At 38.0% G+C, this 27003-nt stretch overlaps 1 protein-coding gene across 2 annotated transcripts in view; it reads left to right on the top strand.

Annotated features, from left to right (window-relative positions):
• Positions 1-27003, top strand: part of NBAS (NBAS subunit of NRZ tethering complex) — a 339714-nt gene that overhangs the window by 155354 nt on the left and 157357 nt on the right. For both annotated transcript variants that reach the window (XM_055400475.2, XM_088841199.1), the window contains exons 28-35: positions 1965-2087; positions 8077-8179; positions 11705-11934; positions 14664-14776; positions 18430-18543; positions 23166-23279; positions 25643-25800; positions 26523-26612. In XM_055400475.2, coding sequence (XP_055256450.2) covers positions 1965-2087; positions 8077-8179; positions 11705-11934; positions 14664-14776; positions 18430-18543; positions 23166-23279; positions 25643-25800; positions 26523-26612 — 1045 coding nt within the window. The remainder of the gene's footprint in view (positions 1-1964; positions 2088-8076; positions 8180-11704; positions 11935-14663; positions 14777-18429; positions 18544-23165; positions 23280-25642; positions 25801-26522; positions 26613-27003) is intronic.

Genomic DNA, 27003 nt, shown 5'->3' with positions numbered 1-27003 from the left:
CAAAAAATAAAGTCTGACACTATTTCCACTGCTTCCCCATCTATTTCCCATGAAGTGATGGGACCAGATGCCATGATCTTAGTTTTCTGAATGTTGAGCTTCAAGCCAACTTTTTCACTCTCCTCTTTCCCTTTCATCAAGAGGCTTTTTAGTTCCTCTTCACTGTCTGCCATAAGGGTGGTCTCATCTGCATCTCTGAGGTTATTGATATTTCACCTATAATACCTATCTCATGAGATGTGAAATTAATATTATATTAAGGGCTTCCCTTGTGGCTAGGGTGGTAAAGAATCCAGGAGACCTGGGTTCGATCCCTGAGTTGGGAAGATCTCCTGGAGAAGGGAAAGGCTACCCACTCCAGTACTCTGGCCTAGAGAGTTCCAGTCCATGGGGTTGCAGAGAGTCGGACACGACTGAGTGACTTTCACTTTCATTCTAAGCTTTTAAAGTACCTCACAGTTAGTAGGTAAATAAGAAATATTAGTTCCTTCAGCAATTACTACTTCTGCCAGCCAACAGTGTTTATTTTGCCCCTTAGTTTCCTTTTCTGGGGGTATTCTACATTTAATTGAATATTTGGATTATAGTAGTAGCTAGCAATATTCTTTACCGTGAAAATGAAATATTAAGCTCTTTTGGAGACTCAAAATTTCCAAGTTGCTATTCAGAAAGTGTAATATTTTTTACTAGTGTTCATTTTTATATTTGTATATAATGTGCTTGTATGTAAGTTTTAAATATTTACATTAAAATTAAATTTTAGGAATAATAAACTTTGTTCTTCCAATATATAATTGTGGAAATTATAAATAATAACATCACTTGATAGTGTTAGTATGTAAAATATAAGTATTGGGAATCTATTAATTTGATGTCTCTCTCCTCCCCGCAGCCTCTCTAAAAAATTGAGCATAGTTTGAACAAAACTTAATTTGTTAAGTCAATATAGATTCATTCCTTACAAATTTACATGGTTTCCTTTATTTCCCTAATGAAGTGGGAAGGAGCTTTTCCAAAGAGATGAAGTATAATAAACATAATGTATTTCATAAAGAATTATTACTGCATGATAAACATTAGTTATTTGACCACGTGTTCCTGGATGTAACCGTGAATTGTGTTCATAGTCAAAGTATGCTCTCAGTACCTCAGGCAAACAGTAGCACCCTGTAGGTTTCTGGATGATTCACAAGTTTTTCACTTTCACCTTAATTTCCTAACCTTTTAAAAGGAAAGCCTTTCATTCCTGTTCCAGCTTTACCTCATAGCCATTAATATTTGATAAATGTTTAGTGTATATAATGTCAGGTGACATGACCCATTAAACTTACCTTTATGAAGAGTTACTGAATTTTTATCTGACCTCTAATTCATAAATGTGAGATTTGGTGAGAACAACACGGTGTTTATACAGTGCTGATAATTATGGAATAAGATATCCTAAGAAGATCCATATAAGAACAGGAATCTTATTTGTTTGTTTATAAAATGGATTCCTGAGGAAGATTGAGCCTTATGGTATTTCTGTGGTTTTCCAACTCTAAAATCCTTTGCTTATTGCTTTTCTAGCAGCCTTGCTTATAACAAAATACTCACTAGGGTTGTTAAGAGTTAAAGCTGGGTATTGCAATGATAGATTTGCCTTATTTTGCTGACTTGATGCTTTTAGAGTATAGCAAAATTGTGAAAAAGATTGTGAGATAAGGATATGCCAGGGTTTTAAAAAATGTTAACTTATACCAAGAATATTGTAATAAAAGTCAGTAGGGGAAGTAAAATTTGGTATATAGTTATTAGCTTTTCTTTGGCTAAGAATTAATATAACGTGAAAAATTGGGTCATTCTTTGTGCTACATTTTTATTTTTGTTTTAAGTAAAACCTAAGTGCTACTTGTATGTTTGAGATTCTTAGAGCTGTTTCCTTTGATAGCAAAACATATTTAAAAGTTCCTTTTTACTTACAGTGTGTCAGAGATCCTGGAGAAACATGGACTTGAAAAACCAATTTCCTATGTTAAAAATACACAGTCTAGCTCAGAAGAGGCACGTAAGCTGATGGTTAGATTGACTAGGCACACCGGTCGAAAGTGAGTAATAAACACAATTAATTGATAATTGTGCATGATTAGAAACAAGTACTGTGTTTTGATTTTTTTCTTCTTCTGACTTCATTGGGCTATAATTGACCAATAATAAATTGCACATATAAAGTATAGAAGCTGATAAGTTTTGATACACGTATGTACCCGTGAAGCCTTCACCTCATCAAAATAATGTACCTAACCATCACCCCTGAAAGCTTTCTTTTGCTCATTTATAATCCCATTCCTCCTCCTGCTTCTCCCCATTACACCCCCATCCCCTGCCCAGGCTATCACTGATCTGTTTTCTGTCTCTGTATCTTATTTTGCATTTCCTAGAATTTGATGGAAATGGAGTCATAACAGTGTGCTTTTTGTCTGGCTTCTTTCAGTCAGCATGATTATTTTGTGATTCATCCATGTTGTATCATGGATCAGTAGTTTATTCCATTTTATTGGCTGACTACTATTCCACTGATGGATATACTCCAATTTGTGAATCTTTTCTACTTGTTGATGGACATTTGGTTTATTTTGAGTTTTAGCTTGTACAAATATAGCTGCTATGAATACTCATGCACAAGTGTCTGTATGGACATGTGCTTTCATTTCCTTTGGATAAATCCATGAGAGTTGAATGACAGGATATATCAATAGATGGATGATTAACTTTTGGAAAAACTGTCTTCCAAAGCATTTGTACTATTTTTTTTTTTTAATCAGTCTTTTAGGAGAAGTCCATCCTCGTCAATACTTGGTTTGGTCATTCTTTTTTTTTTAATAAGTATTAATAAGCAGGGTGACAATATACAACCTTGACGTACTCCTTTTCCTATCTGGAACCAGTCTGTTGTTCCATGTACAGTTCTGACTGTTGCTTCCTGACCTGCATACAGGTTTCTCAAGAGGCAGGTCAGGTGGTCTGGTATTCCCATCTCTTTCAGAATTTTTCACAGTTTATTGTGATCCACACAAAGGCTTTGGCATAGTCAATGAAGCAGAAATAGATGGTTTTCTGGAACTCTCTTGCTTTCTCCATGATCCAGTGGATGTTAGCAATTTGACCTCTGGTTCCTCTGCTTTTTCTAAAACCTGCTTGAACATCTGGGAATTCATGGTTCACATATTGCTGAAACCTGGCTTGGAGAATTTTGAGCATGACTTTACTAGCGTTTGAGCATTCTTTGGCATTGCCTTTCTTTGGGATTGGAATGAAGACTGACCTTTTCCAGTCCTGTGGCCACTGCTGAGTTTTCCAAATTTGTTGGCATATTGAGTGCACCACTTTCACAGCCTCATCTTTCAAGATTTGAAATAGCTCAACTGGAATTCCATCACCTCCACTAGCTTTGTTCGTAGTGATGCTTTCTAAGGCCCACTTGACTTCACATTCCAAGATGTCTGGCTCTCGGTCAGAGATCACGTTATTGTGATTATCTTGGTCGTGAAGATCTTTTTTGTACAGTTCTTCTGTGTATTTTTGCCACCTCTTCTTAATATCTTCTGCTTCTGTTAGGTCCATACCATTTCTATCCTTTATCGAGCCCATCTTTGCATGAAATGTTCCCTTGGAGTCTCTAATTTTCTGCAGAGTACATCATGAGGAACGCTGGGCTGGAAGAAGCACAAGCTGGAATCAAGATTGCTGGGAGAAATATCAATAACCTCAGATATGCAGATGACACCACCCTCATGGCAGAAAGTGAAGAGGAACTAAAAAGCCTCTTGATGAAAGTGAAAGAGGAGAGTGAAAAGGTTGGCTTGCAGCTCAACTTTCAGAAAATGAAGATCATGGCATCTGGTCCCATCACTTCATGGGAAATAGATGGGAAAACAGTGGAAACAGTGTCAGACTTTATTTTTTTTGGGCTCCAAAATCACTGTGGATGCTGATTGCAGCCATGAAATTAAAAGACGCTTACTCCTTGGAAGGAAAGTTATGACCAACCTTGATAGTATATTAAAAAGCAGAGACATTACTTTGCCAACAAAGGTTCGTCTAGTCAAGGCTATGGTTTTTCCCGTGGTCATGTATGGATGTGAGAGTTGGACTGTGAAGAAAGCTGATCGCCGAAGAATTGATGCTTTTGAACTGTGGTGTTGGAGAAGACTCTTGAGAGTCCTTTGGACTGCAAGGAGATCCCACCAGTCCATTCTAAAGGAGATCAATCCTGGGTGTTCATTGGAAGGACTGATGCTAAAGCTGAAACTCCAATACTTTGGCCACCTCATGCGACGAGTTGACTCACTGGAAAAGACTCTGATGCTGGGAAGGATTGGGGGCGGGAGGAGAAGGGGACGACAGAGCATGAAATGGCTGGATGGCATCACCGACTCGATGGACATGAGTTTGAATGAACTCTGGGAGTTGGTGATGGACAGGGAGGCCTGGCGTGCTGTGATTCATGGGGTCGCAAAAAGTTGGTCACGACTGAGCAACTGAACTGAATATGTTGTGGTATCTAATTTTGGTTTTAATGTTTTCTCCAAAGAATAATAACATTGAGCATCTATTTATGTGATTATTTGCCACTAGTGTATCTTCTTAGATCATTTTAAAACTGAGCTTTTGTTTCTTTACTGATTTTGAGTTTTCTTACATACTCAGGATATGAGTTCTCTTTTAGATATACGCTTTTGCCGAGATTTTCTCCTGTCTTATCTTTTCATTCTCATACCTGTCTTTTGATGTGCATATTTTATGCATTTTGATAAGATCCAGTTTATCAGATTTTTCTTTGTTGATTGTGTTTTTGATGTCATATTATGAAACTTTTGCCACGAAGATTTCCTCCTGCCATTTGTAGTAAAATTTTTAGTTTTTCCTTTTGCAGTCAGATTATGTCCCATTTTTAGAGTTCATTTTGTTTATCATTCACGATATAGATTTTTTTTTTAGTACCTAAATATTCCAGCATCATTTGTTGAAAAAACTATCCTTTCTGTACTGAATTGCTTTTGCATCTTTGTTGACTATCAATCGTCCATGTAATGGGGGCCTATTTTGGAATTCTTTATTTTGATCCCTTGATCTATTTGTCTATCTTCTAATAACCATACTATGTTAATTGTTATAGATTTTTAGTAAGTCTGAAAATTATTGTAAATTTATAGGAAGTCTTAAAACTTTCTCATCTCTTTTTGGACAGTTTATTATAGTTATTGATTTATGTGCCTTAAATTTCCCTTGAAATCAAACAGCTTATCCAGGAGAAGTGTTATAGTCACCATACATGTAATTTGGAATCTTAAATATCACTGGCCATCTCTCAATTTTTAAATGAATAATTTAGAAGATTCTGACAATTTAAGTCTTAAGATTTCTTTCCAGCTGTAAACAGTTGGTCAGTATTTCCCACCATGTTGGCTCTACCTCTAGAACCCACTCTTCAATAAAAAAGCATTGGTGCTGCTGCTAGATTTCCAGCTGTCTTTCCATTGAATTTCTCAAGTGCTTTTGAAGTCTTTGAAGTTAATTTCTACTTATGGCATTCTACTTACTGAGAATATGTAAGAGAACATGGCCTCTTTCTTCAAGGTAGTCAACTTGAAATGACTCTTAATTATTTCATGTATGCTACCGTGGCTTGACCTTCGGCAGCTATGGAATTTTCTTACGCACATTCTAAATGGTGGCAGGTTTCACTGACTGTGTCGCCGATGAGGCTTTACCATCTTGAACCATTCTGTTCCGTCGCTCAGTCGTGTCCGACTCTTTGCGACCCCATGGATTGTAGCCTACCAGGCTTCTCAGTCCGTGGGATTCTCCAGGCAAGAATACTGGAGTGGGTTGCCGTTTCCTTCTCCAGCTGTACTATTTTCTCTCTGGAAAACAGCACATGCCTTCATTCCAAAGTGGTAACTAATACATCATGTTTGTATTCAGGTATCTCTCGTCAATTTTCAAACCTCTTGTTATAGTGTCCCCAAGTTCTACTCTTGGTTCTTATTTACTGCATGTATTCTGAAAAGACCGTTGGAAATAGTGTCTTATAATTTGTTTTAATTAGAACCTGTACTTACAGCTAGCCATGTGTGAGCAAGCATTAATACCATCTGTCCCACGTTGCTGGTTTCCAGAAGAACAGCTGGGCATGAGAACTTGACTTCAACTAGACAGTGCCCAGGTCGGGTTTTATGAAGCTTGTGCAAGATGGACACTCAGTTTTTCAAACATTTTGCTCCTTTTTTGCCTGCAAGCCAAATTTGAAAGAGCCTTTTAATTTTTTGAAGTCCACCCAAAGAGTTCACATACCAACGTCTAACTAAGGGAAGCACTTCAGGGATTATCCTTGAAGACTTGCAAATATGTCAACTTTTTTAATGTATTTTTATGCTGGAAAAGAATGTGTTCTCTTAAGCTTTATTGCATATGGGATAGAAATAATTGTTCATTTTGTGTAACAAATATAAAATGCTAGAAGCAAGTTTTGTTTGTAATGCATAAGAAAGAAAACAATGCGTGGAAAAGAAACATCCAGTTGGTATTTGACAAATAGAAAACAAAACCTGCCCTTTTCAAGCAATGAGGTTCATGATTATATAGAACTTCAACACTATAAAATAAACATAAATGGTGATTACAAACTCATAGATATTCAACAAAGATGAACTTTGAAGAGAGGTGGAGAGAATTACAGCACATTCGCCTTCCTACCAGGCGATATTTATGATGGTGTATGTGACACCAGAAAAGCAATGTGTTTGTAACTCTCACATTCATTCATTCACATTTGTTGAATGCTCTGTTGTACCAGAAAAATATGAGGCGTGTATTTTCATACATTCTAGTTTAAGTTAATCCTCATAATATACAAAAAAGGGATCTGAAGTTCAAAGAAATTAGTAAGTTTATTCAGTTCCATACAGGCAATTGAGCCTGTTTTTACACTTAGGAAAAACCTTGCTTCAGTTGTCTGTTTTATCCACGTTAATCTCTTCCATTCCTTATCATTGTCTGAGATGGACTTTAAGTTAGAAAACTGAAATTCAGGAGTATTAAATACTTGCAATCACAGAGCTAGTATGTGAGTCCCTGGGGTATTATTAACAAAACCTTTTCTGCTGCTGCAGAAGAATCTGAGCCATCAGATATCTAACTCTGTGACTATGGAAGCTAACATGACATGGTATTTGAACAACTAGATTGTGTAGGCCTCACTGCTCGAGCCCCAATTGGTAAATTGCTTCTCACCAGACGAAACTGTCGATAAACTGGGGAACCTGATAGGGACTTGCTATTTTGAACTTTCCCATGTGTGGTCACTGGCTTATATTTGAGGAGACCCTGAACACTGTGGCTGTATTGTTGAAATAGATACCAACTTGTGTGGGGAATGAAGTGTCTTTGTAAGCCAGATAGGAACTGCAGCTGCCTTACAGGGCTCTGTCTTGTCCCACCTGGGCTGGCACCTGGGTGGAAGGAACCCCCACAACACGTTGCAGACTCCCTGGACTCTGCCGAGACTCCCACTGAGAGGAAACCCTGAGGCTGCCCTGCTGACCAGCTGCGCTTCCCTCCTCAAGACTCAAGCCATGTGTGGCCTCTGTGGCCTTATCCGTCTGCACGTGTGGTCGAAGTTAGGGACATCCCCTGCTGGCAATTGCAAAGTGATGAAGATGGAATTTTGAAATTCATTCTCCTGTCTCCGAGTGCTTTTTCTGCTGTATTGCAGCTGCTTTATCATAGGCCGTGTGTTTTATTTCACCATAGAAACTCACAGCTTGTATACCTTTGCCATAGTCAGAGAATGCTATTCCAGTTTTGTGTCTAGGCCGCCTGTGACTGAGGTCGCTCTGCCAGCATGTCTGATGTTGTGTCATTGCCCACCTTTTCCCTCTGTCTTTAATCCAAGCTTTTTTCCCTGGAAATTCAAATGAAATATACTTCTGTTGATCATCCAGGAGCTATGTGGCATGTAGAATGGTGGTACCAACTTTTTTCCTTTGGGTCAGTTGGTAACAGCAGTTTTCTTTTTTCTTTTTCTCCTCCCAGGCAGCCTCCTGTCAGTGAGTCTCACTGGAGAGTGTTGCTGCAGGACATGTTAACTATGCAGCAGAGTGTTTACACATGTCTAGATTCTGACGCTTGCTATGAGGTAACTTGACAAATTTTAGTATTTCCTTTTAAGTTTTAAATTTTGGTTGTTAGATTTTGTTGATCAAACACAAAGATGATGACCAGAAACTTCACTCTAAGTAACAGGACTGAATTATTGACAAATAGCTGGTAATTGAGTAATGCTTTAGGGTTTGAGCACTTTCATATCTAAATTTCTGTCTTCTTTGTTCATCGCCACACATCTATTTAGTGGGTTAATTCTCAGCTGGAAAACTCCGAATTGTACATCAAGTACAATTGTACGTCAAGTACAAGCCTCTGTTCCATAGTTTTGGTGGTCACCAAAAACGACTTCATCGTAGTCGGACTTCCCTTGTAGCTCAGATGGTAAAGAATCTGCCTGCAGTGCAGGAGACCCGGGTTCGAACCCTGGGTTGGGAAGATCCCCTGGAGAAGGAAATGGCAACCCACTTCAATATTCCTGTCTGGAAGATCCCATGGACAGAGGAGCCTGGTGGGCTGCAGTCCATGGGGTCGCAAAGAGTTGGGCACGACTAAGCTACTAACACTGTGACTTGTGAAAAATTGCTTCATGTACCTGAGAAAAGTGTCTCAAATCTGCCCTGTCTTCCTCTCTGCTAAGTTGCAATAATCCTCCAAACTTGTTCTGCTCCTTCCATGTCTCCTAAAGAGTATTCTTAAACAGACCTTTTCATTACACTCTTCTTAAAATGAGCTGCTCATTCCCTGTCTACAGTCAGAAAGTACCCATATTTCTTACCCTGTCATAGAAAGCCACTGGGGATTCCTGCCACCCTGTGCATTTCTCGCCTCTGACACTCTACTGTGTCCCCTGGGCTTCAGTGGTGTCTGATCTGTCCTGAGTCCCTCCGCCCACCATGCTGTTCTCTGCTTCTGTGACTCTGCACATTATTCCCTTTGCCTACGTGGAATATGTTCCTCTTTTTTAAGTTTGAAAATTGATGATAACTTGTAGGATTCAGCTCACTAACCATGTCCTCTAAGATGCCTTCCTTTGCCCTTTGATATAGCTCATCTCTTTTGTAGCCTTTCTTTCAAATGTAGTGACTCGCGTGTTTCTATGTGTATTTCTTCCTCTTGGTCATTAGCCTATAGGCAGGCATTATTAGATCATGTTCATCTTCAGCTCCCCTAGTACGTATTTTAGTATTTGGCGTACAAAGGGTAGTTAAGATTGGCTAGTTGTCTAGGATTGTAACCCGGGAGGATTTAATCCTTATTTTGGAAGGTATGTGTATTATCACCGAATTCCTCATGCTTTGCATGGAAAAATGATCCAGGTAACCCATTTTTAATGAGATACAGTAAAGGAGTGTACCCATTTGAATTTTCCTATCAAATAAGCCAGATCCAAATTGTGTAGGATATTTCTCGGGTTGCTCTGCTCTGACAATCGCAAAGCATAACCTGTTGATAAAATGAGAGTTATAAAATAGGTCTCTGTTTTATGAAATTGGCTGTATTTTAATTCAAGGTGGTTTTAACAAAAGAGCACTGTTGAGAAATGAACATAGGCTGTTGAGAAATGAATAGTTTTGTATTTGAACTTCAGATTTTTATGTGCTTAATGGGGGTAAAGTTTATATTAATGATTACAGTCTCCGACCATGCGCAACTGCCAGTAACTTCCCCCTTGTATCTAAAGCAAAACTGGAAATTCAGTTTCAGGAGAAAATAATCTATGTGCATATGGGGCCCCAAATCTTAACTGTCATTAGTATGCTTAAAGTAGGTTTTAAGTGTATGTAGCATTATTTCCTGGTATTTTCTGATTCTGACTGAAAAATTGGCGTTAAATATATTATTACACTTGAACTCACTTTTGTGTGAGTTCTATCATAACAGCTTGACATATTAAATTGTTTCTGTTATATTTTAACACATTTGTATTAGGCTTTGATATTTTAACAACTTTGTGCTGTTAGTGTTTCTCCTTTGAGAAAACATTTTAAAGCATATTATAACTGTCTTAAACTGATTCTAGAGAATAACCCAGATTTGGCATTTTAAGATATTTTAGTGCTGTTTAAATTATGCTATATTGTCTTACTGACTTGTTTACCTGTTCTTGGAAATTAATTTGAAATCTCATTGACCCAATTTTGATGAGGTGCAAGATTTCTATATAGCCTATAGAGCAAAAATATATATTGTTCATTTCAGCAAAACCTTTAAAATAATAGGAGTGAATTGTAATTTTCAGTATTGCGTGTTGACTCTCTATGGCTTTCCTGAATAAATAAAAGGAAAAGAGAAATTGTTACACCTAAGTCATTTTGGTCACCTGGAGCGAGCCATTTTCACCTGTCGTATAAGGGATCAGGGTTACTGCCTGATAATTTGCTTTCTGCCACAATATGTATTTTATAGCAGGTCCCTTGTTGGAGATTAGTAATTTTATCCTTGCCAGTCATTTTAGTAAAGGCCTGTCTAAAACTACCTTTTCCAGAAGCTTGGAACAATTGAAAATAAGGAGATCCTATCAAAATTGGGTAGCCTTCCTTTTTATAAGGAAACTCTTGCCTGTCCATGAAATCTTTTCAGTTCTTGCGTCTGTTTCTGTCCTCATCCAACAGTGGCGTGATAGGAAAGAGCAGTCCCGGGGACATTCTTCCAGGGACGTTCTCCCAGGGAAGAGCTTGTGCTGATTATATAACAATGTGATTAGTGTGGGCTTAAATGTATCTCTTTAATGAGTCTTTTTTGGAATAAGTAACCTCAATTATAGAATAAATTTTATGTTAATTGGTGCTATTAGTTGCCTTGTAAAATACTGTGGTATTTGCACAACTACCTTCTATCAAGTAACTTCTGTTGTATTTAAATAGTTTTTAATTTGCAGATTGGCAAAAAAATGTCACATGGTGTATTGTCATTCTAGTGATGAGGTGTAAGGAGAACGTTTGTAGCTTAGGTATTTAGTGAGACTGAAGGTCCCCTGGAGAAGGAAATGGCAACCACTCTAGTATTCTTGCCTGGGAAATCCCATGGACAGAGGAGCCTGGTGGGCTATAGTCCATGCGGTTGCAAAGAGTCGGACGTGACTGATAGACTGCATATGTACTTCTGAGACTGACTTTATGTGCTTTAAGCAGTCATTAATTATGTGTACCATATTCAAAGATTTTCTTTTAAAAAATAAAAATGTTTTAGTTTAACCAGAGTGTGGGACAGTATGTCTAATGGACCTGATTTTAGTGAGTATGAACTTTATGTATTTTACTTAAGTATTCATTGTAACACATGAAAGTATGCTTACCATTAGTTTGTTCAGTTAAATTATTTCTTCTTGCTAAAAGAGGGATTTTTTTTTATTGAGGTGAAATTCACATAACATAAAATTAAGCATTTTAAAGTATGCTTCATTGTCATTGAGGTACATTCACGATATTGTGTAACCTCTACTTGTAGAATGGCTGTATTTTTTAAATTTGTTATACTTGAATATCAGAGCTTCCATTGTGTTGAGAATCAAGTCCTCCCTTTCTAAGCACTAATTCTAGTTTATTCTTTTCCCCAGATATTTACAGAAAGTCTTCTGTGTTCCAGTCGCCTTGAGAACATCCACCTGGCTGGGCAGATGATGCACTGCAGTGCTTGCTCAATAAATCCACCAACTAGTATAGCCCATAAAGGAAAAACCCAATACAGGGTCAGTTACGAAAAAAGTATTGACTTGGTTCTGGCAGCCAGCAGAGAGTACTTCAATTCTTCTACCAACCTCACTGACACCTGCATGGATCTGGCCAGGTAGAGGAGCTCTGTGTTCTCCATAAGAGAGAGTGGGATCAGAAAACTCACATTGCATTGTTGGTTTTATTCTCTGATTTACAAAATATGTTATCACAAGTACAGAGTGACCTTTCTGTTTAGGGTATAGTTGCTTAGTGCTTGAGTATAGAAATAAAACTTAATTACATCATGAGTGTTTATTAGTTTATGACCGTTTTTCTCTAGCACACTTTCCCACAGTCATTCTAGCTGATTTTCTGTAAGGTTATACTTTTCTTCTATTGGAAGAAATTCACGTGGGAGCACGAAAATCCAGGTTCTGGAAAATTTTAGGACATTAGTCCATGTCTGTATCCTTTACATGGCTTCCAGTCTGCTTAGGGACAGGGGACCTGATTAGATAATAAAACCCAAAAGTCCGTTCCAAGTGGAAATCTATGGACTAGGGATTCTAGTCCTCTCTTGGCCTGTTGTATAGGAAAGTTAGTGTTCCTTTTTCTTGGTATTGATTCTTGGGAGCTTTTTTTTTTTTTTTGCATGTAGAACTTTAGCCCTTTGCCTCTCTTAATGGCTTAACTATGTTGCCAGCTTTTTATTGTATATAATTTATCTTTCAAATGGCTATTTAGAATTTCTAAAAATTATAATTGTTCAATTTTTTCTCTTATATAAGGTTTCTGTCTTTTGTGTCAGACTTTGAAAGACCTTTAATTCCAAAGACAAAGTCATTTTTCATATTGTTTTCTTACTACTTCAGTTGTTTTATTTTTGCATTGAAATTTTAGGCTTATTTGGATTATTTTGGTGTAAAGATTGTGGTAGTTATTTAGTTACTTTTCCCCTCAAATGACTAGTAGTTGCTTCAAATCTGGCAAGACTTTTAAAGGTAACTTTTTCCCCCCAGTGAAATCTTATCACAGAGTCATGTTTTCTCAAGGCATGTTATTAAACTTGACAAAGTTGTTTAAAATAGTTAGCAAATTTTTCCTCCTTTCCCAAGGGATAGTATTTCTATTTCAGATGATGAAAATATCAAATAGAACAGCCTCTGAAACTGGGAGTTGTGTTTGACCTAAATCTTCTTGACAGATGCTCCTAGAGATCGTTTTAAAAACTATACTTTCAGTATTTTCCTTTCATCCATCTCCTTTCTCCTATGAAAGTGAAGTGAAAGTGTTAGTTGCTCAGCCGTGTCCAACTCTTTGCAACCCCGTGGACCATAGCCCCCCAGGCTCTGCTGTCCATGGAATTTCTCCTATAAGGACACACTTTAATTTTAAAAATGTCATATGTGTATAACGTGGCACCAACTGATTGTGACCTGTGAGCTCCGATATATTTAATTGTTCACAGTTTTATTGAAATAAAAAATAGCCATCCATTCTTATTGATTAAATTATTATTTATTTAATTTTTTTTAAAAATTGAAGCAATGCAGCCACGAGATAAAATATTCAAAAATACAGAAAGATAGCTATGGACAATGTCTTTCTCCTCATTATAGTTCCCCTATCTTTAATGCTATCTGTGTTTTTAATTTATTTCCTGTGTATCCTTCTGGAATATCTTATTGAATATTACATTCTTCTTTCTTAAATCACAGGTGCTTACTGCTTGTACATGCCTTTCTCTGTTTTGTTTTATTCACTCGCTATCTCTATATAGGGTTTTTCCATGTAAGTACATATTGGTTTGTTGCCTTCTTTTTTGGTGGTTGTAGAATATTCCATTGTTTGACTTTTATATAGTTTTTTAATTAGTTCCTGATTTAGTGTATTTTATTTCAAAAAGAACCTATAAATTCCTAGAACCTGGGATTCCTGTGTTCAAAGGTAAATGCAGTTGGAATTTTGGTAGATACCATAAATAGGTTATATACTGTTTACCCTTGAACCAGTAGTATGTGTTAGTGCTTATCTGATTGAATGCCCTAATTTTTGCAAGAAGAAGATAGGCCTGTATCTGTCAGTTGGTCATGTAGGTAGACACTGGCCTAGACATCTTCCTGTGATGGTCCAGGATCTGAGCATCATTAGCTCTTCATGGCCTGATCTCTGCCTGTCCTTTCTAGTCTCATGCCGCACTGTTCCTCTACGTGCATCTTTCAGAAAATAGGTTTGTTGTTAACTAAAATTTATCAAGTATGCTTTCTCTGAGTTTCACAAAATTTGCTTAAAATCCTCCATAGGTATCACAAATTCTTAGATTATCAAATCATTGTCACTTACATTTATCTCAGTACTGCGTCATCAACTGATTGTTTTTGATCAGCAAAATGTCTCTTGTGCATTTTGTTAGGTTATTCTTTTTTCCTTTGAGAGACAAAGTTGTGACTGAAATCAAGACATTTCTGCTTTCCTTAGAAGAATAACTGGAAGTTATCTGAATTCTGTCTTTCTGCTTAATCCTTTTTTTATCATCATTATCTTTGGAGTAAACAGTAAACAGAGCACTAAGCCCTGAGCTAACTATCTTGCTTTATCCTCTGATACCTTATGTGCTGTAACCTGCACAAATCGCTCACTTCTGAGCTTCAGTTTTGGCTTCCTTGAAAAGCAAATGGTGATATTTCTCTGTCTCACAGGCTTGCTGTGAGGATTAAGTAAGAGATCAGAAAGCCTCTAGCAGAATACCTGGGAGAAAGTCGCTGTCTGATAAATGTGTTGGATCTCTGTGTTGTCGATCATAGAAGGGCAGTTTAGCTGAACATATGCTACTTTTCCACTTTAAAAATGATTTTGTCCTAGGTGCTGTTTACAGCTGATAACAGATCGACCTGCTGCCATTCAAGAGGAGCTCGATCTTATCCAGGCTCTGGGGTGCCTTGAAGAATTTGGGGTGAAGATCTTGCCTTTGCAAGGTGAGTTTTCTACTTAAGTGTTGCACTTTTATTAACTTACTTTGCATAAATTCACTAGTATTCCTGTTTAGGTGTCTAGATAAAGAGTACTTTTGGTCATTTAATTCACTAGCAATAGGTTCTGCCCTTTGTCCCATTTTTCATTGACATTAGTACAGCAATGAGGCTGTTGGATAAAAGCAAAAAGAGAAATTGGGGATTACGGATGAGAGTTTCACGTTTACATCAGTTTTGGATTGTAATTTATTTGTTTCAGTTGCATAATTTAGAAGTAGCTCTAAATGATAATAGTTTATTTCTTCTTATGCTTACCATAGAATATTCTTTAATTGAATCCGTATTTTCTTTTTAACAGAGGGAATGACAGGAAATTGTTGTTTAGAGTTAAATTACTAAGAATATATTAGCATTGCTCAAGTTCTTTTACCTGAAGGTGGAAGTCAGATTAGTACCAGCCCAAACAAGTCACCTGTCCTTTCGGGACAGCGGGCATCTCCCAGTGTCCTGAACCTCACCTGATAAGCAGGAGGGAGATTTTCTGTTGCTTCAAATCCTGGACCTCAGTGCCCTAAATGAAGTGAGTGTGTTTGGTGATTCGTGGTATGCTTGGCTAGTTTCCATGTAATCTCTGATCTTTATTCTTGAAAAGATTTTTATTTTTTTTATTGACGTATAATTGACTGACAGTGTTATGTTAGTTTCAGTTGTACAGCAAAGTGCTCTTATCTTTATTCTAACTCTGGAAATGTTCAGAATTGGAAGTGGAGAGGTTTAGCTAAGTTCTTTTCATCTCTGGTTTTTGATGAACTTTCACTGGAATTGTATCTCTGGTGTGTTTTTTTTTTTTTAACTTCTAATATCATTGACCAGTGATAGTCTGTTACAGGTTCCTTGGTGTATTTATCTTCTGAGATGATTTGAGTCAGATGGATCTTAAGGAATGTCAGCCAATGGAGACATTCTCGTGTGGATTTCCACTGTAGTTTTACTAAAAATGAAAGTTCTGCTTGTCAGACAATATCTAAGATTTTTGAAAGGTGGTATTACTATTATCTTGATTATTGTTTGAAAGTAATAAGTATGTGATTGTAAATATCCTGCAGTGTCTTAGATAGGTATTTTCAAGGTGATTGTTAAATCGCTAGAAAAGTCTATACACTTGTACCATTCATGTAATTTTTGAGCTCAAATCTTCTTTAAATTGTGAGGATTAATCAGAGTTACCAGCAAGCATTTTCAGTTTATTCTCAAATGTCTTAAATCATTAACCACCTCCCCCCAAACACATATTTTTAATTGAAGATTTCAATCACGAGAGAGTCCAAAGTACTATGAAACTTTTGTCCTTCTTGTATCTCTTGTTAGGTCAGGTCATTATAGCTTTGACTCTGTGTGTGTTTATCTTTTAGCTAGTTATTTAATCCAAGCAGGTTGATAGAATACAAAAAAAAAAAAATGGTTTTCCAAATACTACTGAAGTTTGAAAATTACATTGAGCTCTGATTTTTCTGTGGTACTCAATTAGCAATATTTGCAAATCAGCTGATGGATTTGAATATCTCAACCAAACCTGCCACCTCACTGAGAAACTTCCTGACTGAGGAGAATTTTAAGAAAGATGTTGCTTTCATGTCCTGACAGCTTTTCAGTTTGATATAGTGATTTGGAGTTTTCTATTAGAATGATTCCTGGATGTGGAGATGGAATATTCTTTTTCTGTACTGTTGTATTTATGCCACAGGTGCAATTTAGGTTTAAGCTGTTTTCATATTCATCAGTAATACTGGATCAACAAAGTAACTTGATATTTAAAGACTTATGGTCCAGCTATTTTTTTTTATTGTAGTCAGTGTACAGTATTTCACTGTATCACTTTGCTTTGTTTTGATGTCCTTCTTTGCCTATACTCTCAGAGTTGATGTTTTCAGCAGGTGAAGGCTAGTGGTGCTAGATATAATACATGAGTTAATAGAAAACAGGATCAGACATTATACAAATGATTCCTTAACGTAAGGGTCACCTATGACGTGTTTGTGTGTATACTTTTCCTTGTATCTTGGGTGTCTACGTTGTATTAGTTGTTCTTATATTCAAATGAACTGATAAGATATTTTCGTTGTCTCTGTGTCCTTTCCGCAGTAGAGTCCATTGATTTCCCAGACTTAAGAGAGCTGTGTTAAGCCCAGTCTTAGGTTAGTTAGGGTTAGTCACTCAGTTGTGTCTGACGCTTTGCCACCCCGTGGACTGTAGCCTGCCAGGTTCCTCTGCCCATGGGATTTTCCAGGCAGGAATACTGGAGTGAGTTGCCATTTCCTCCTCCAGAGGATATTCCTGACCCAGGGATTGAACCTGGGTCTCTTGCATTGCAGCCAGATTCTTTACCATCTGAGCTACAAGGAAAACCCACTTTTTCACGTATTGCTGAATAACTTGACACTTGTCTTAACCTTTCTTTGTATTTAACTTTCCTCGTTTACAAAATGAGTAATAACAAGTAGTATATAGTACTTATAGTAAATAAGTATAGTATAGTAATAAGTATAGTAATACAGTAAATAAGTAGTAATAAGCATCTTATCGAATTGCTTACAAAGATTAAGTCTGTTATGTTTACAGTGTTCGGGATATAGTAAGAGCTCTGCAAGTATCAGCTGTCATTTTTATGATTTTCCTTATGAGTTCCTCTTAATGCTGGCAGAAATAGAGTGGTCTTACCCTCTTTTGCCTTCTCCCTTTTTCCCTCCACTCCTGTCCCTTCTCCTCTCTCCACCCTCCTTTCCTTACATTCAATAAAAATTAATTTAGGCACGTTTATTCCAGCAATGAAAATAATGAAAGGATACCTCTTGACTTTGAGGGACTAATAGCTTGCTAGGCATGACATGCAGTCATGATTTTGTCTTCTTGTGTTTAGATTCTGATTCAGCCACTTTGAGCTGTGTGATCTGTGTCAACTTAATGGCTTTGAACTTTACCTTCCTCAGATGAAGATAATAGTAAAATATTCCTTAGACAGTGCTGAAAGTTTTATGTTGAACACTGAGAATTCTGGGTTAATCTTGGCGAACACTGTAGAGGAATTCTTTGTATCATTCTTGCAACCTTTCTGAAAGTCTGAAATTTAATCCTAATAAAAATTTACCCTTCCTCCAAAAGCCTGTTCCAAAGAAAAGCTACTACCTTTCTCCTTTATGTCATTTATATAAATTGGAACAGTGAGTACTTCAAGGACTTTTACTCTCCCAACTGAAGTGATGTGGCAGAGGTAGAAAGTGGATATTTGGAATTTGGAATGGATTTTGGGAAGCTGAGGTATGGTGGGCAAACAGGTGTACAAGGAAGTATATGAAATTTTCAAAGACAAATACCACTGTCTTTAAAGTTTTCCATTAGTCCTGACTTGAAAATGTAGCACCTCTCTTAATTTCAGAATGTCAGTTCACTTGCTGTGTTTCAGAACTTTGGTGATAAGGGATCTTTATTGTATCAGAATCAACAATAACTTTATTATTTTTTTAAGTTGTCTTTTGCTTAATTCTTACTGATCTGGGGGTAAACACAGTTTCACTTTGCTCATTTGCCTTCAGGTAGGAGGGTCACCATGCCTTTGTTGTGTCCCTGGTCGCGAGTCATCGGTGTGTCTGTCTTTGCAGTGCGACTGTGCTCCGATCGGATCGGCCTCATCAAGGAGTGTCTTTGCCAGTCCCCCACGTGCTACAGGCAGTCCACGAAGCTGCTGGGCCTTGCTGAGCTGCTGAGGGCAGCAGGTACGTTTTGAATGCTTGACTGCAGAATCTTTGTTACTCTGTGCACCATCCCAGGAAAACACTGGAATATGCACTACTAGGTGTGAGAGGAGCTGCTCTTTAGCAAGGTTTTGTCTTTTCCAGAAAGACTGGCGTGTTATAAAAATGTGTTCCTATGTTGATCTGCTTGGACCTCTGTCTTTTGGAGGCAGACTTATTTGGGGTTCCATGGTCATGCAGGGTCAGAAAGAGAAGTCAGAGATACTGTTTATAAGCAGAAAACTTAAAAAGTAGGACAAGCCAGCTCAACTAGTTAACCTTCAGTTTCCACATTTGGTGTAATATTTTTGAACCTGAATAATTACTTAGAAAAATTTGTACATTTACTGTTTGGCCAGGTTTTCACATGCATTATCTTATTTCATTTTCTGTTAAATGATGTTGATGTTTTCTTCCTGTTTTATGAGGGGAATTGAAGGTCAGAGAAGTTAAATATCTTGCTCAGCAGGGTTAAGTGACAGAGCATTTCTGAGTCTCCACTTTATGTGTCACGCTGTTGTGCTTACCAGTCTTTTAACAGTTTTCTTTTGTATTTTTGACTCTTCCAATGTGTATCCCACCTGATGGACATCTTCAAGTGAGTCCTCATCTTCTTAAATGGATTTTAAAGTGTGCAGCTTAAAATTTTCAAATCCAGCACAATTTTGTGACAGATACCTTCCCATTTCAACTAAAAGAATGACATGAGCCTGCCCGCTGACTCGAAACACCGGCTGTCTATACCGGACATGTCTGTTGGTTTGCTAAGTGGTCTTCCTTTGGGACCCCGTCCTTCTCCCAGCCCACGTGACCCCAGGAGCCTTGCCAGTCAAGATGCTTTGCCACAGCGGTTGGCACTGTTGTCCTGCCAGTACATTCTGTCCACCTGCCAGTGCAGAGGTGACCGTGCGACTCAAGAAAAACCAATCAAAGCCTTTACTGATGTTTGATATATAAACACAGGAAGACAGAGGCACATTCTTCTTTTCTAAATTAGGTCGTAAGGATACAACCTTGGGGATGCTGGCAGTCATTTGTGTGATCAGTTTCCTGAAAATGAGTCCATTTTAGAGAGAAGGAAAACCCCCCAGTGGGGTTCTCCATGCCTCAAGATCTAGTCCTGCCTAAAGATGCTTTTAACCCCAGAAATTGTTTTTAATTAAATTGGGGCTAAGTTCCATGTTTAGCTTAAAAAAAGTAAAGAGGATTTTGTTTATATTTTGGGCTTTAAGTAAATATATATATATATATATATATATATTTGGTAGACACATTTATGTTTTAAAATCTAAATAAAACTCTTCTTCTTAAGGCTCTATAGTTTTAGTACATTTTATTGTGTCAGATGTCCTTTTCTAGCCTATCTAAAAGCATAACACTAGCATTTTTACCTCTGGCCTTGGAGATGTGCTCGGGCATCCCTTGGGGGCCAGGCAGCCATCGGGAGGTATCTTGGAAGGCTGCAGAGAAGTTGAGTGTGGGGTCTGAAGACTGGTCCCATCCTTACTCTCCTATTCATTTGCTAAATGACTTAAGCTTCAGCTTCTGGAAAATAGGAATGACACCCCCTGCTTTATGTCTAGGTTATGAGACTCACATGAGTTAATGCGTACAAAAGCACTTTGTAAACTTGTAAGCACTCTGATTATCAGGGAAGAATTTCATAAGGATCCAGTTCATAGACACTAATGAAGCAGTCAGGGATGCGGTCTACATTTTCCATGTACCTGCCTACTATTGTTAATTTCCATTTTCATCCCTGTGACACTGACCTAAAAATAGGAATATCAGTGATCAAGATAAGCCTGCATTTTTAATAGTATGAGCATTACTCTTCAGTCCTACCGAATACATTTATGTGGAATACCTGGTGTTCAAATCGCTTTTCTTTGTTGTTGCAGCTATTTTAGTTCTTGTATTTGGAACCATCTCAACTTGACCACCTCTGTTTCACAGACTTGAATGTGGAATCTGTGTTATAATTTCAGTCCAGTATCATTAAAAGAGAAGACTAGTATCCATATTTCATTCAACATGGTGCTTTTATTGTGAGCCCCCTGAGTGCCCATTATAGCTACTGTGTATCTGTGAGTGCTGTGTGCTAGCTCCCTTCTGTGCCCTTTTAACACACTGGCTCTTCTGCTGTTCACTGCAGGCTCTCCTTACTGGCATTTTACAAATGGGGAAATAGGGGCCCCAGAGAGGAAAGTAATACCACTTTGTCAGGTACTTTGGATACAGAGTTCTATTACACACCTGCTGCCCTCTGGGAATTTAGTATCTTAGAGGGCTGCCGAAGCAGAGAACTATGTTGCATCATGGGGTATGAGGGTAGTCCATGGCTTCTGTAAACAGATGTTAGAGAATCTGAAAGACAATTGTAATATTTAGCTGGGGCGGAGTGGTCTTAAGAAAGGGATCACAGGCAGGTAACATGTATCTGAAACTTACAGAATGCTGCGGTTATTTATTGCTGCTTTTCAAACCACCCCGAAGCTTAAGTAACAACAGTCATGTCTTCTTATCTCTCCCAGTTCTGAAGGTTGACTGGGCAGGGCAGTTCGGGGTCTTTTTTGAAACTGCAGTCAGTATAGTGGCTAGGGCCGTGCTCATCTCTAAGACGGCTTTGTTCACATGTCTGGCACCTGGGCTGAGAAGACTGAAAACACTGGGGGCTGGAGTAGCTCGGGCTTTCTCTTCTCTGTAGTTTCTCCTTCACATCTTTCCTTATGTTGCTGTCAGACTACCTGGATTTCTTATGCGGTGGCCGAGGGCTCCCAGAGCCAGTATCCCAAGAGAAACAGCAAAAGTTTCATGTCATTTTGCTGTAATTTAGCTTTGAAATTTGGGCAGTGTCATCTCCATTGTGTCTTATTCACAGAAGCAGTCACACAGGCCCTCCCAAGTTCAAGGGAAATATTTATAGGCTCCACTTGAAGCTGGCTGGGCTTGGGTGAGCCTGAGATGGCTTCCACAGCTGTTGGAACAGGCCTGCGTTACTCTGGCTGGTGGTCAGAAGCCTCAGCCCCTTGCCCCAGGGAGCTCTCCATGGGGCTTCTTGGGCCTCCTCTCAACAAGGCGACTCCTGACTTTCTTCTGGAGCAATTGATCCAGAGACCAGGGCAGAGCCTGTAGTGCTTTTTTACAACCTCCTCTTGGAAGTCAGACACCATCGTTTACAGCTTACTCTGTTAGAAATAAATCACTAGGCATCCCCATTCAAGGGGAGAAGCAGTAAGGTCCATCTTTAGAAGGGAGTACCAAAGAATTTGTGGACCTAGTTTAAATTATATTTCATATATTCAAAGTTTTGTCCTGCTACCATTAGTATTTTCTTCAAACTAAACATTTAGACCATTTTCTTTAGTAGATTTCTAGTCTGGTTCTACTGCTGGCTCTTCTCCCTGTGAACTTGGTTTTCTTTGTAGGACTTTTCTAGAATCATTGTTTTCAAGCGTGTTTTTGCTTATGTTTTTTCTTTTAGCCACCTGCTCAGATCACCTGATATACAAACTAACTTTCTCACAACACTATAAAATTTAAATCCATTTTACTTTGTATTTATGGTTTTTATCTTTTTATTTGTCATTATTGATTAGAATTAGAACATTCAAATATTAGAATAAATAGGAAAAATATTTAAGTTCCCTTTTTGGAGGAAAACTTTTTGTCTACCTACCTACCTACATTGGAATGGCTGATCTGGGGCTGGTATATCTGTATTTTACTGGAGTATCACAGATTTACAATGTTGTATCAGTGTACAGTGAAGTGATCCAGTTATAAATGTACATACATTCATTCTTTTTTAGATTCTTTTCTCATATAGATCATCATGGAATACTGAGTAGAGTTTCATTTGCCGTAAAGTAGGTCCTTGTTGGTTATGTATAGTATATATAATAGTGTGTTTGTGTTCATCTTAGGTTTCTCATTTATCCCTCCCCACCGAGTTTGTTTTCGTTATGTTAGTCTGTTTTTGTTCTGTAATCATTTCTTTTTAAAAAAAATTGGATTCCATGTCTGAGTGATATCATAAGATATTTGTCCTTGTCTTACTTAGTGTGATGATTTCTAGGTCATCTATGTTGCTGCGGATGGCATTATTTCATTCTTTTTTATGGCTGAGTAATAGTCCCTTGTATATGTGTACACATCTTTTTTATCCATGCCTCTGTTGATGGCCATTTAGGTTGCTTCCATGTCTTGGCTATTGTAAATAGTGCTGCAGTGAACATGGGGGTGCAGGTATCCTTTTGGATTATGGTTTTCTCTGGATACATGTCCAGCAGTGGGATTGATATGATAGTTTTATTTTTACGTTTTAGAGGAACCTCCGTACTGTTCTTCATAATGGTTGTACCAATTTATATTTTGTATAGGGCTGATATTAATCATTGATCACTTTGGAGACTGAGAGATAATTTCATGATTGATAAACAGATTGAAAGGTCTAAGTGGCCTTGACCTTTTGTCCTGTTGTCTTATAAAAATCTTTCTAATCTCTATTTTTCATTTGAGAATTAATTAGAAAGACAGAGTTAAGGAACTCCTCTATCAATCGATACTGCCCCAAACGGTACGTTGTTTGCATGTGTTTACAGGTGAAGACCCAGAAGAAAGGCGTGGACAGGTTCTCATCCTTCTAGTGGAGCAGGCACTGCGTTTCCATGACTACAAAGCTGCCAGTGTGCATTGTCAGGAGCTGATGGCCACAGGTGAAGTAGACACCACTTAGCACTTTGCTCATGTTCTCTCTCATGAAAAAGGTCTTTTGAAATCACTTGGTCTAATTAGTAAGCCAGCCACACTGTGTTCATAGCCTTGGGAGATGTTTTGTGAGCACTCATAAGTAGGTATTCCATGTGCTCGTATATTAATGTAAATACTTTAATGGACTCAAAGGGTTACGTTTTATCTGGGATATGGTTGCTTTCCTTTCCATACTAAAAGCAGGCTCTTAATTTTAATAGCAATTTTATGTAAAATATTTAATTTTAAAATATTGCAAAATATGTTATATAAATATTTTAATTTTTATGTATTTGTCATATAAAAGAAAAAATTTCAGATTTGAAATATCTGTAATTTGTGACTACATTGTCAGTATTTCTATCCTTTAATTTCTTTAAAAGATCACAAAATGCTTTTTGAATTTGAGCAGTTGGGAAGTAACTTGCCACTGATATTGAAATTATGACTCATATCTCTGGAGGATAAGCAGGTTTTATTGCGGAATAATTTCTCTATGAAAGAGCACATTCCCCAGAGGAGTAGCCAGTAATGTGGTCTTGTCATCGGCTCTGGGCTGAATGATCTGCTTTTTGTAGCTGTGCCTGAGTATGTGGAAACTCAGGCGCGCTTACCTGTTTACCTGCTGCCTGTGCAAGGCTAACGATGCAGTGCTTCACTTTCTGATACCTCCTGGTGTTGCACACTGATTATTTGTATACTTGCTGTGTACCGGTAAAGGAAATGACTATTCTGACACTTGTTAAAAATGGTAAGGAAGACTTTATTCAGGACTTTTGTAACGGGACAGAAATCAGGCTCAACTCCAGATACAGAAAAGACAGCTGGGAATTTATCACCTAGGATCAGGTTGAGGGGATCAACAGTGGTTGAAAAATTACAGTGCTGAGACATCCGGGATCGGGGTGTTTGTACTAAACCGACTTACTGGTGGCAGGCCAGGGTGATGAGATACAAAGGGTGAGAGATTCTCTTTAAACTGATTTGGCAGGATTCTCGACTGAAACCGGGTTATAACAGGTTCAGCAAACGCGGAGCCAAGGTAGAGGCCTCATTTAGAAGAGGACTCAGAGAAGCCTGAGTGAAGTTTGGTCAAGGAGAGAGTTTGGCGCTACATCTGTGAAAATGTTGAAAACTGGGAAAAAGCTTTATAACCGCAGCACTGGAAAACTGCTTTCATGAAAAAACTGTCAAATATTAACCTAGTGATTGTGCACCATTAAGTTCAGAATAGTTACGGTATTCTGGAAAATCGTCTTAATTCACTATCATTTACTTAGAGAGCTTTGTATTAAATTTATTCCTATAATGGATAGTACTTGGATTAATCTGACTTTGTATATTTAGAGAAATTATCCTGGGCCAAGGCCTTTGTACTTAGAAACAAGACCTACTGTCTAACTGGATCTCCTTCAAATAAGAATGAAAATGCATTTTAAGAGTTCAGAGCATAAACTTGCATAGGAAAAAGCCCTCTGCTGAGAGTCAGACTCTGACTGTGTTTTGGGCACTGTCCCTGGACCTCTGTCTTCATCTGTGAAGTGGATGATTCTTTGTAGCTTTCCATAATAATTTATCTTTTTCTAGAACTTTGCAGTGTATAAACTGCTTTTAAGTACAGTTTGTTTTAAAATAAAGATTGTTTAATCTTTACATTCTTCCCTTAACAGCCTTCCTTGGTGGCTCAGATGGTAAAGAATCTGCCTGCAATGAGGGAAACTGGCTTCAGTCCCTGGGTTGTGAAGATCCCCTGGAGAAGGGAACAGCTACCCACTCCAGTATTCTGGCCTGGGGAATTCCATGGGCTGTACAGTCTGTGGGGTTGCACAGAGTCGGATACAACTGAGCGACTTTCATTTTCACTTTACAACCAAGGGAAAGAGGAATTACTATTATTTTTGTGTTTTTGTGGTGGTGAGGGATGATGATGTTTGGACTTTTCTCAAGCTCACACGGTGCTTGGGCCACACTCAGTTCTTTCTGAATTCGGATACTCAGTCATTTTTACTCAACATCAAATCTTAGTAAATTATCTGTAGTCATTGCCAGGTTGATTATTTGTAGTCTTTTTCATCTGAAATTTAACATAGTGTATTGGAGAAACTTGTCTGGAGAGCACTGCTGAACTTTCTGGATAATACATTCACCTAATGTTTCTTTTCTATTTTAGATCATTATGTATTTCTGCTTGTTTAGTGATACATATCACTATGACTGACTTTGCTTTGGTAACATAAGACCTCAGTAAAAAGCCTACATTTTTCAAGTCGGATTGAAAATTTTTTTCTTCTAGTGAAAATCAGTTTGTTTTTTCTTGCCCATTTTTCAGGTTACTCTAAAAGCTGGGATGTTTGTAGCCAGTTGGGACAATCAGAAGGTTACCAGGACTTGGCCACTCGGCAAGAGCTCATGGCTTTTGCTCTGACACACTGCCCTCCCAGCAGCATTGAACTTCTTTTGGCTGCCAGCAGCTCTCTGAAGACAGAAGTAAGTCTCCCAATAAAGTAAATCCTGGACTGTATCAAGTGTATTTTGTTGGGTCTGTGGATCTTTGGTTTGTGCTCTTTTTTTTTTTCAATAATATGAAAATTTTAATTTATGGAAAAAATAGTTTGTTACTTACAAATTTGAAGACATTAGGCTATAAAATAGTGTTATTGGATTTATTCCAGTAAAGAGAGGCTACAGGTATGAGAAATAATAGAATAGTGTTAGGAAACAAATTATTGAATATAATGGGGAACATTAGTATTGTCAAGAACAAAATATATAAGAGGAGGTCCTGTGCAGTATACTGGAAACCATGTGAGTTAAAACCAGTGGTGGCACCATCCCCTTAGAAGCTCTTTGGAAATAGCAGGGTGTGGGCTTTGGTGGGAGAGAAGCTCAGTTTCCTAAAATTCACAGGCTAGATCTACATCACGGGATGGTACTCTAGTTGTGAAACACATATGAAAAATTCTGGAATTCATATTTTCATCTCCTGGTCATTCATTACATTGTATATCAGGTTTTTCACAGTTAATTCCACTCCTGAAACTGTGGTTGCATCCTTGGGAAGGTGTTCATGAAGCCCTGAAGTAAGCCTGTTACCACTAGGAGATAGCATTTTTTTGTTGTTTTTTTCCCCCTCGAAAGAATGCTTTTTAAATTTCAAGTCTACATTGTAAAATGAGGCAAATTTAAGAACAATTCTAATACTTTTTCAGATTCTTTATCAAAGAGTGAATTTTCAAATCCATCCAGAAGGAGGGGAGAGTATCAATATGTCACCATTGATGAGTAAAGCACTGCAGGAGGTGAGTCTGGGTGAGAGGGAGGAGTTTGAAAGGTGCTTGTGAGAGGAATGAAGCAATTACCTCACACTGTATGTGTGGTGTGTGTAGACTGTTCTTTTAAGCTTTGTGTGTCTGTGTGAAATATAGCATTTATTTCAGTTCAGTTCAGTTGCTCAGTCGTGTCCGACTCTTTGCGACCCCATGGACTGCAGCACGCCAGGCCTCCCTGTCCATCACCAACTCCCGGATTCATATGGAAAAATATATAAAACAAAGATGTCCATCTTAATAAAGTATCATAAAGAAAACATGTATGAACCCATCACACAGATAAAGAAATAGCTCACGACAAGCCTTTCCCTGCACACCCTTCTAACTCTTTGCTGTCCTTCCAGAGATCCTGACTCATTGT

The sequence above is a fragment of the Moschus berezovskii genome, chromosome 11, assembly GCF_049115385.1.
Source record: "Moschus berezovskii isolate FMDL1 chromosome 11, NW_MosBer_1.0, whole genome shotgun sequence".
In the NCBI taxonomy this organism is placed as follows: domain Eukaryota; kingdom Metazoa; phylum Chordata; class Mammalia; order Artiodactyla; family Moschidae; genus Moschus; species Moschus berezovskii.
The sequence above is the reverse complement of the archived record's forward strand: the minus strand, read 5'-3'. Positions and strand labels throughout refer to the sequence as shown.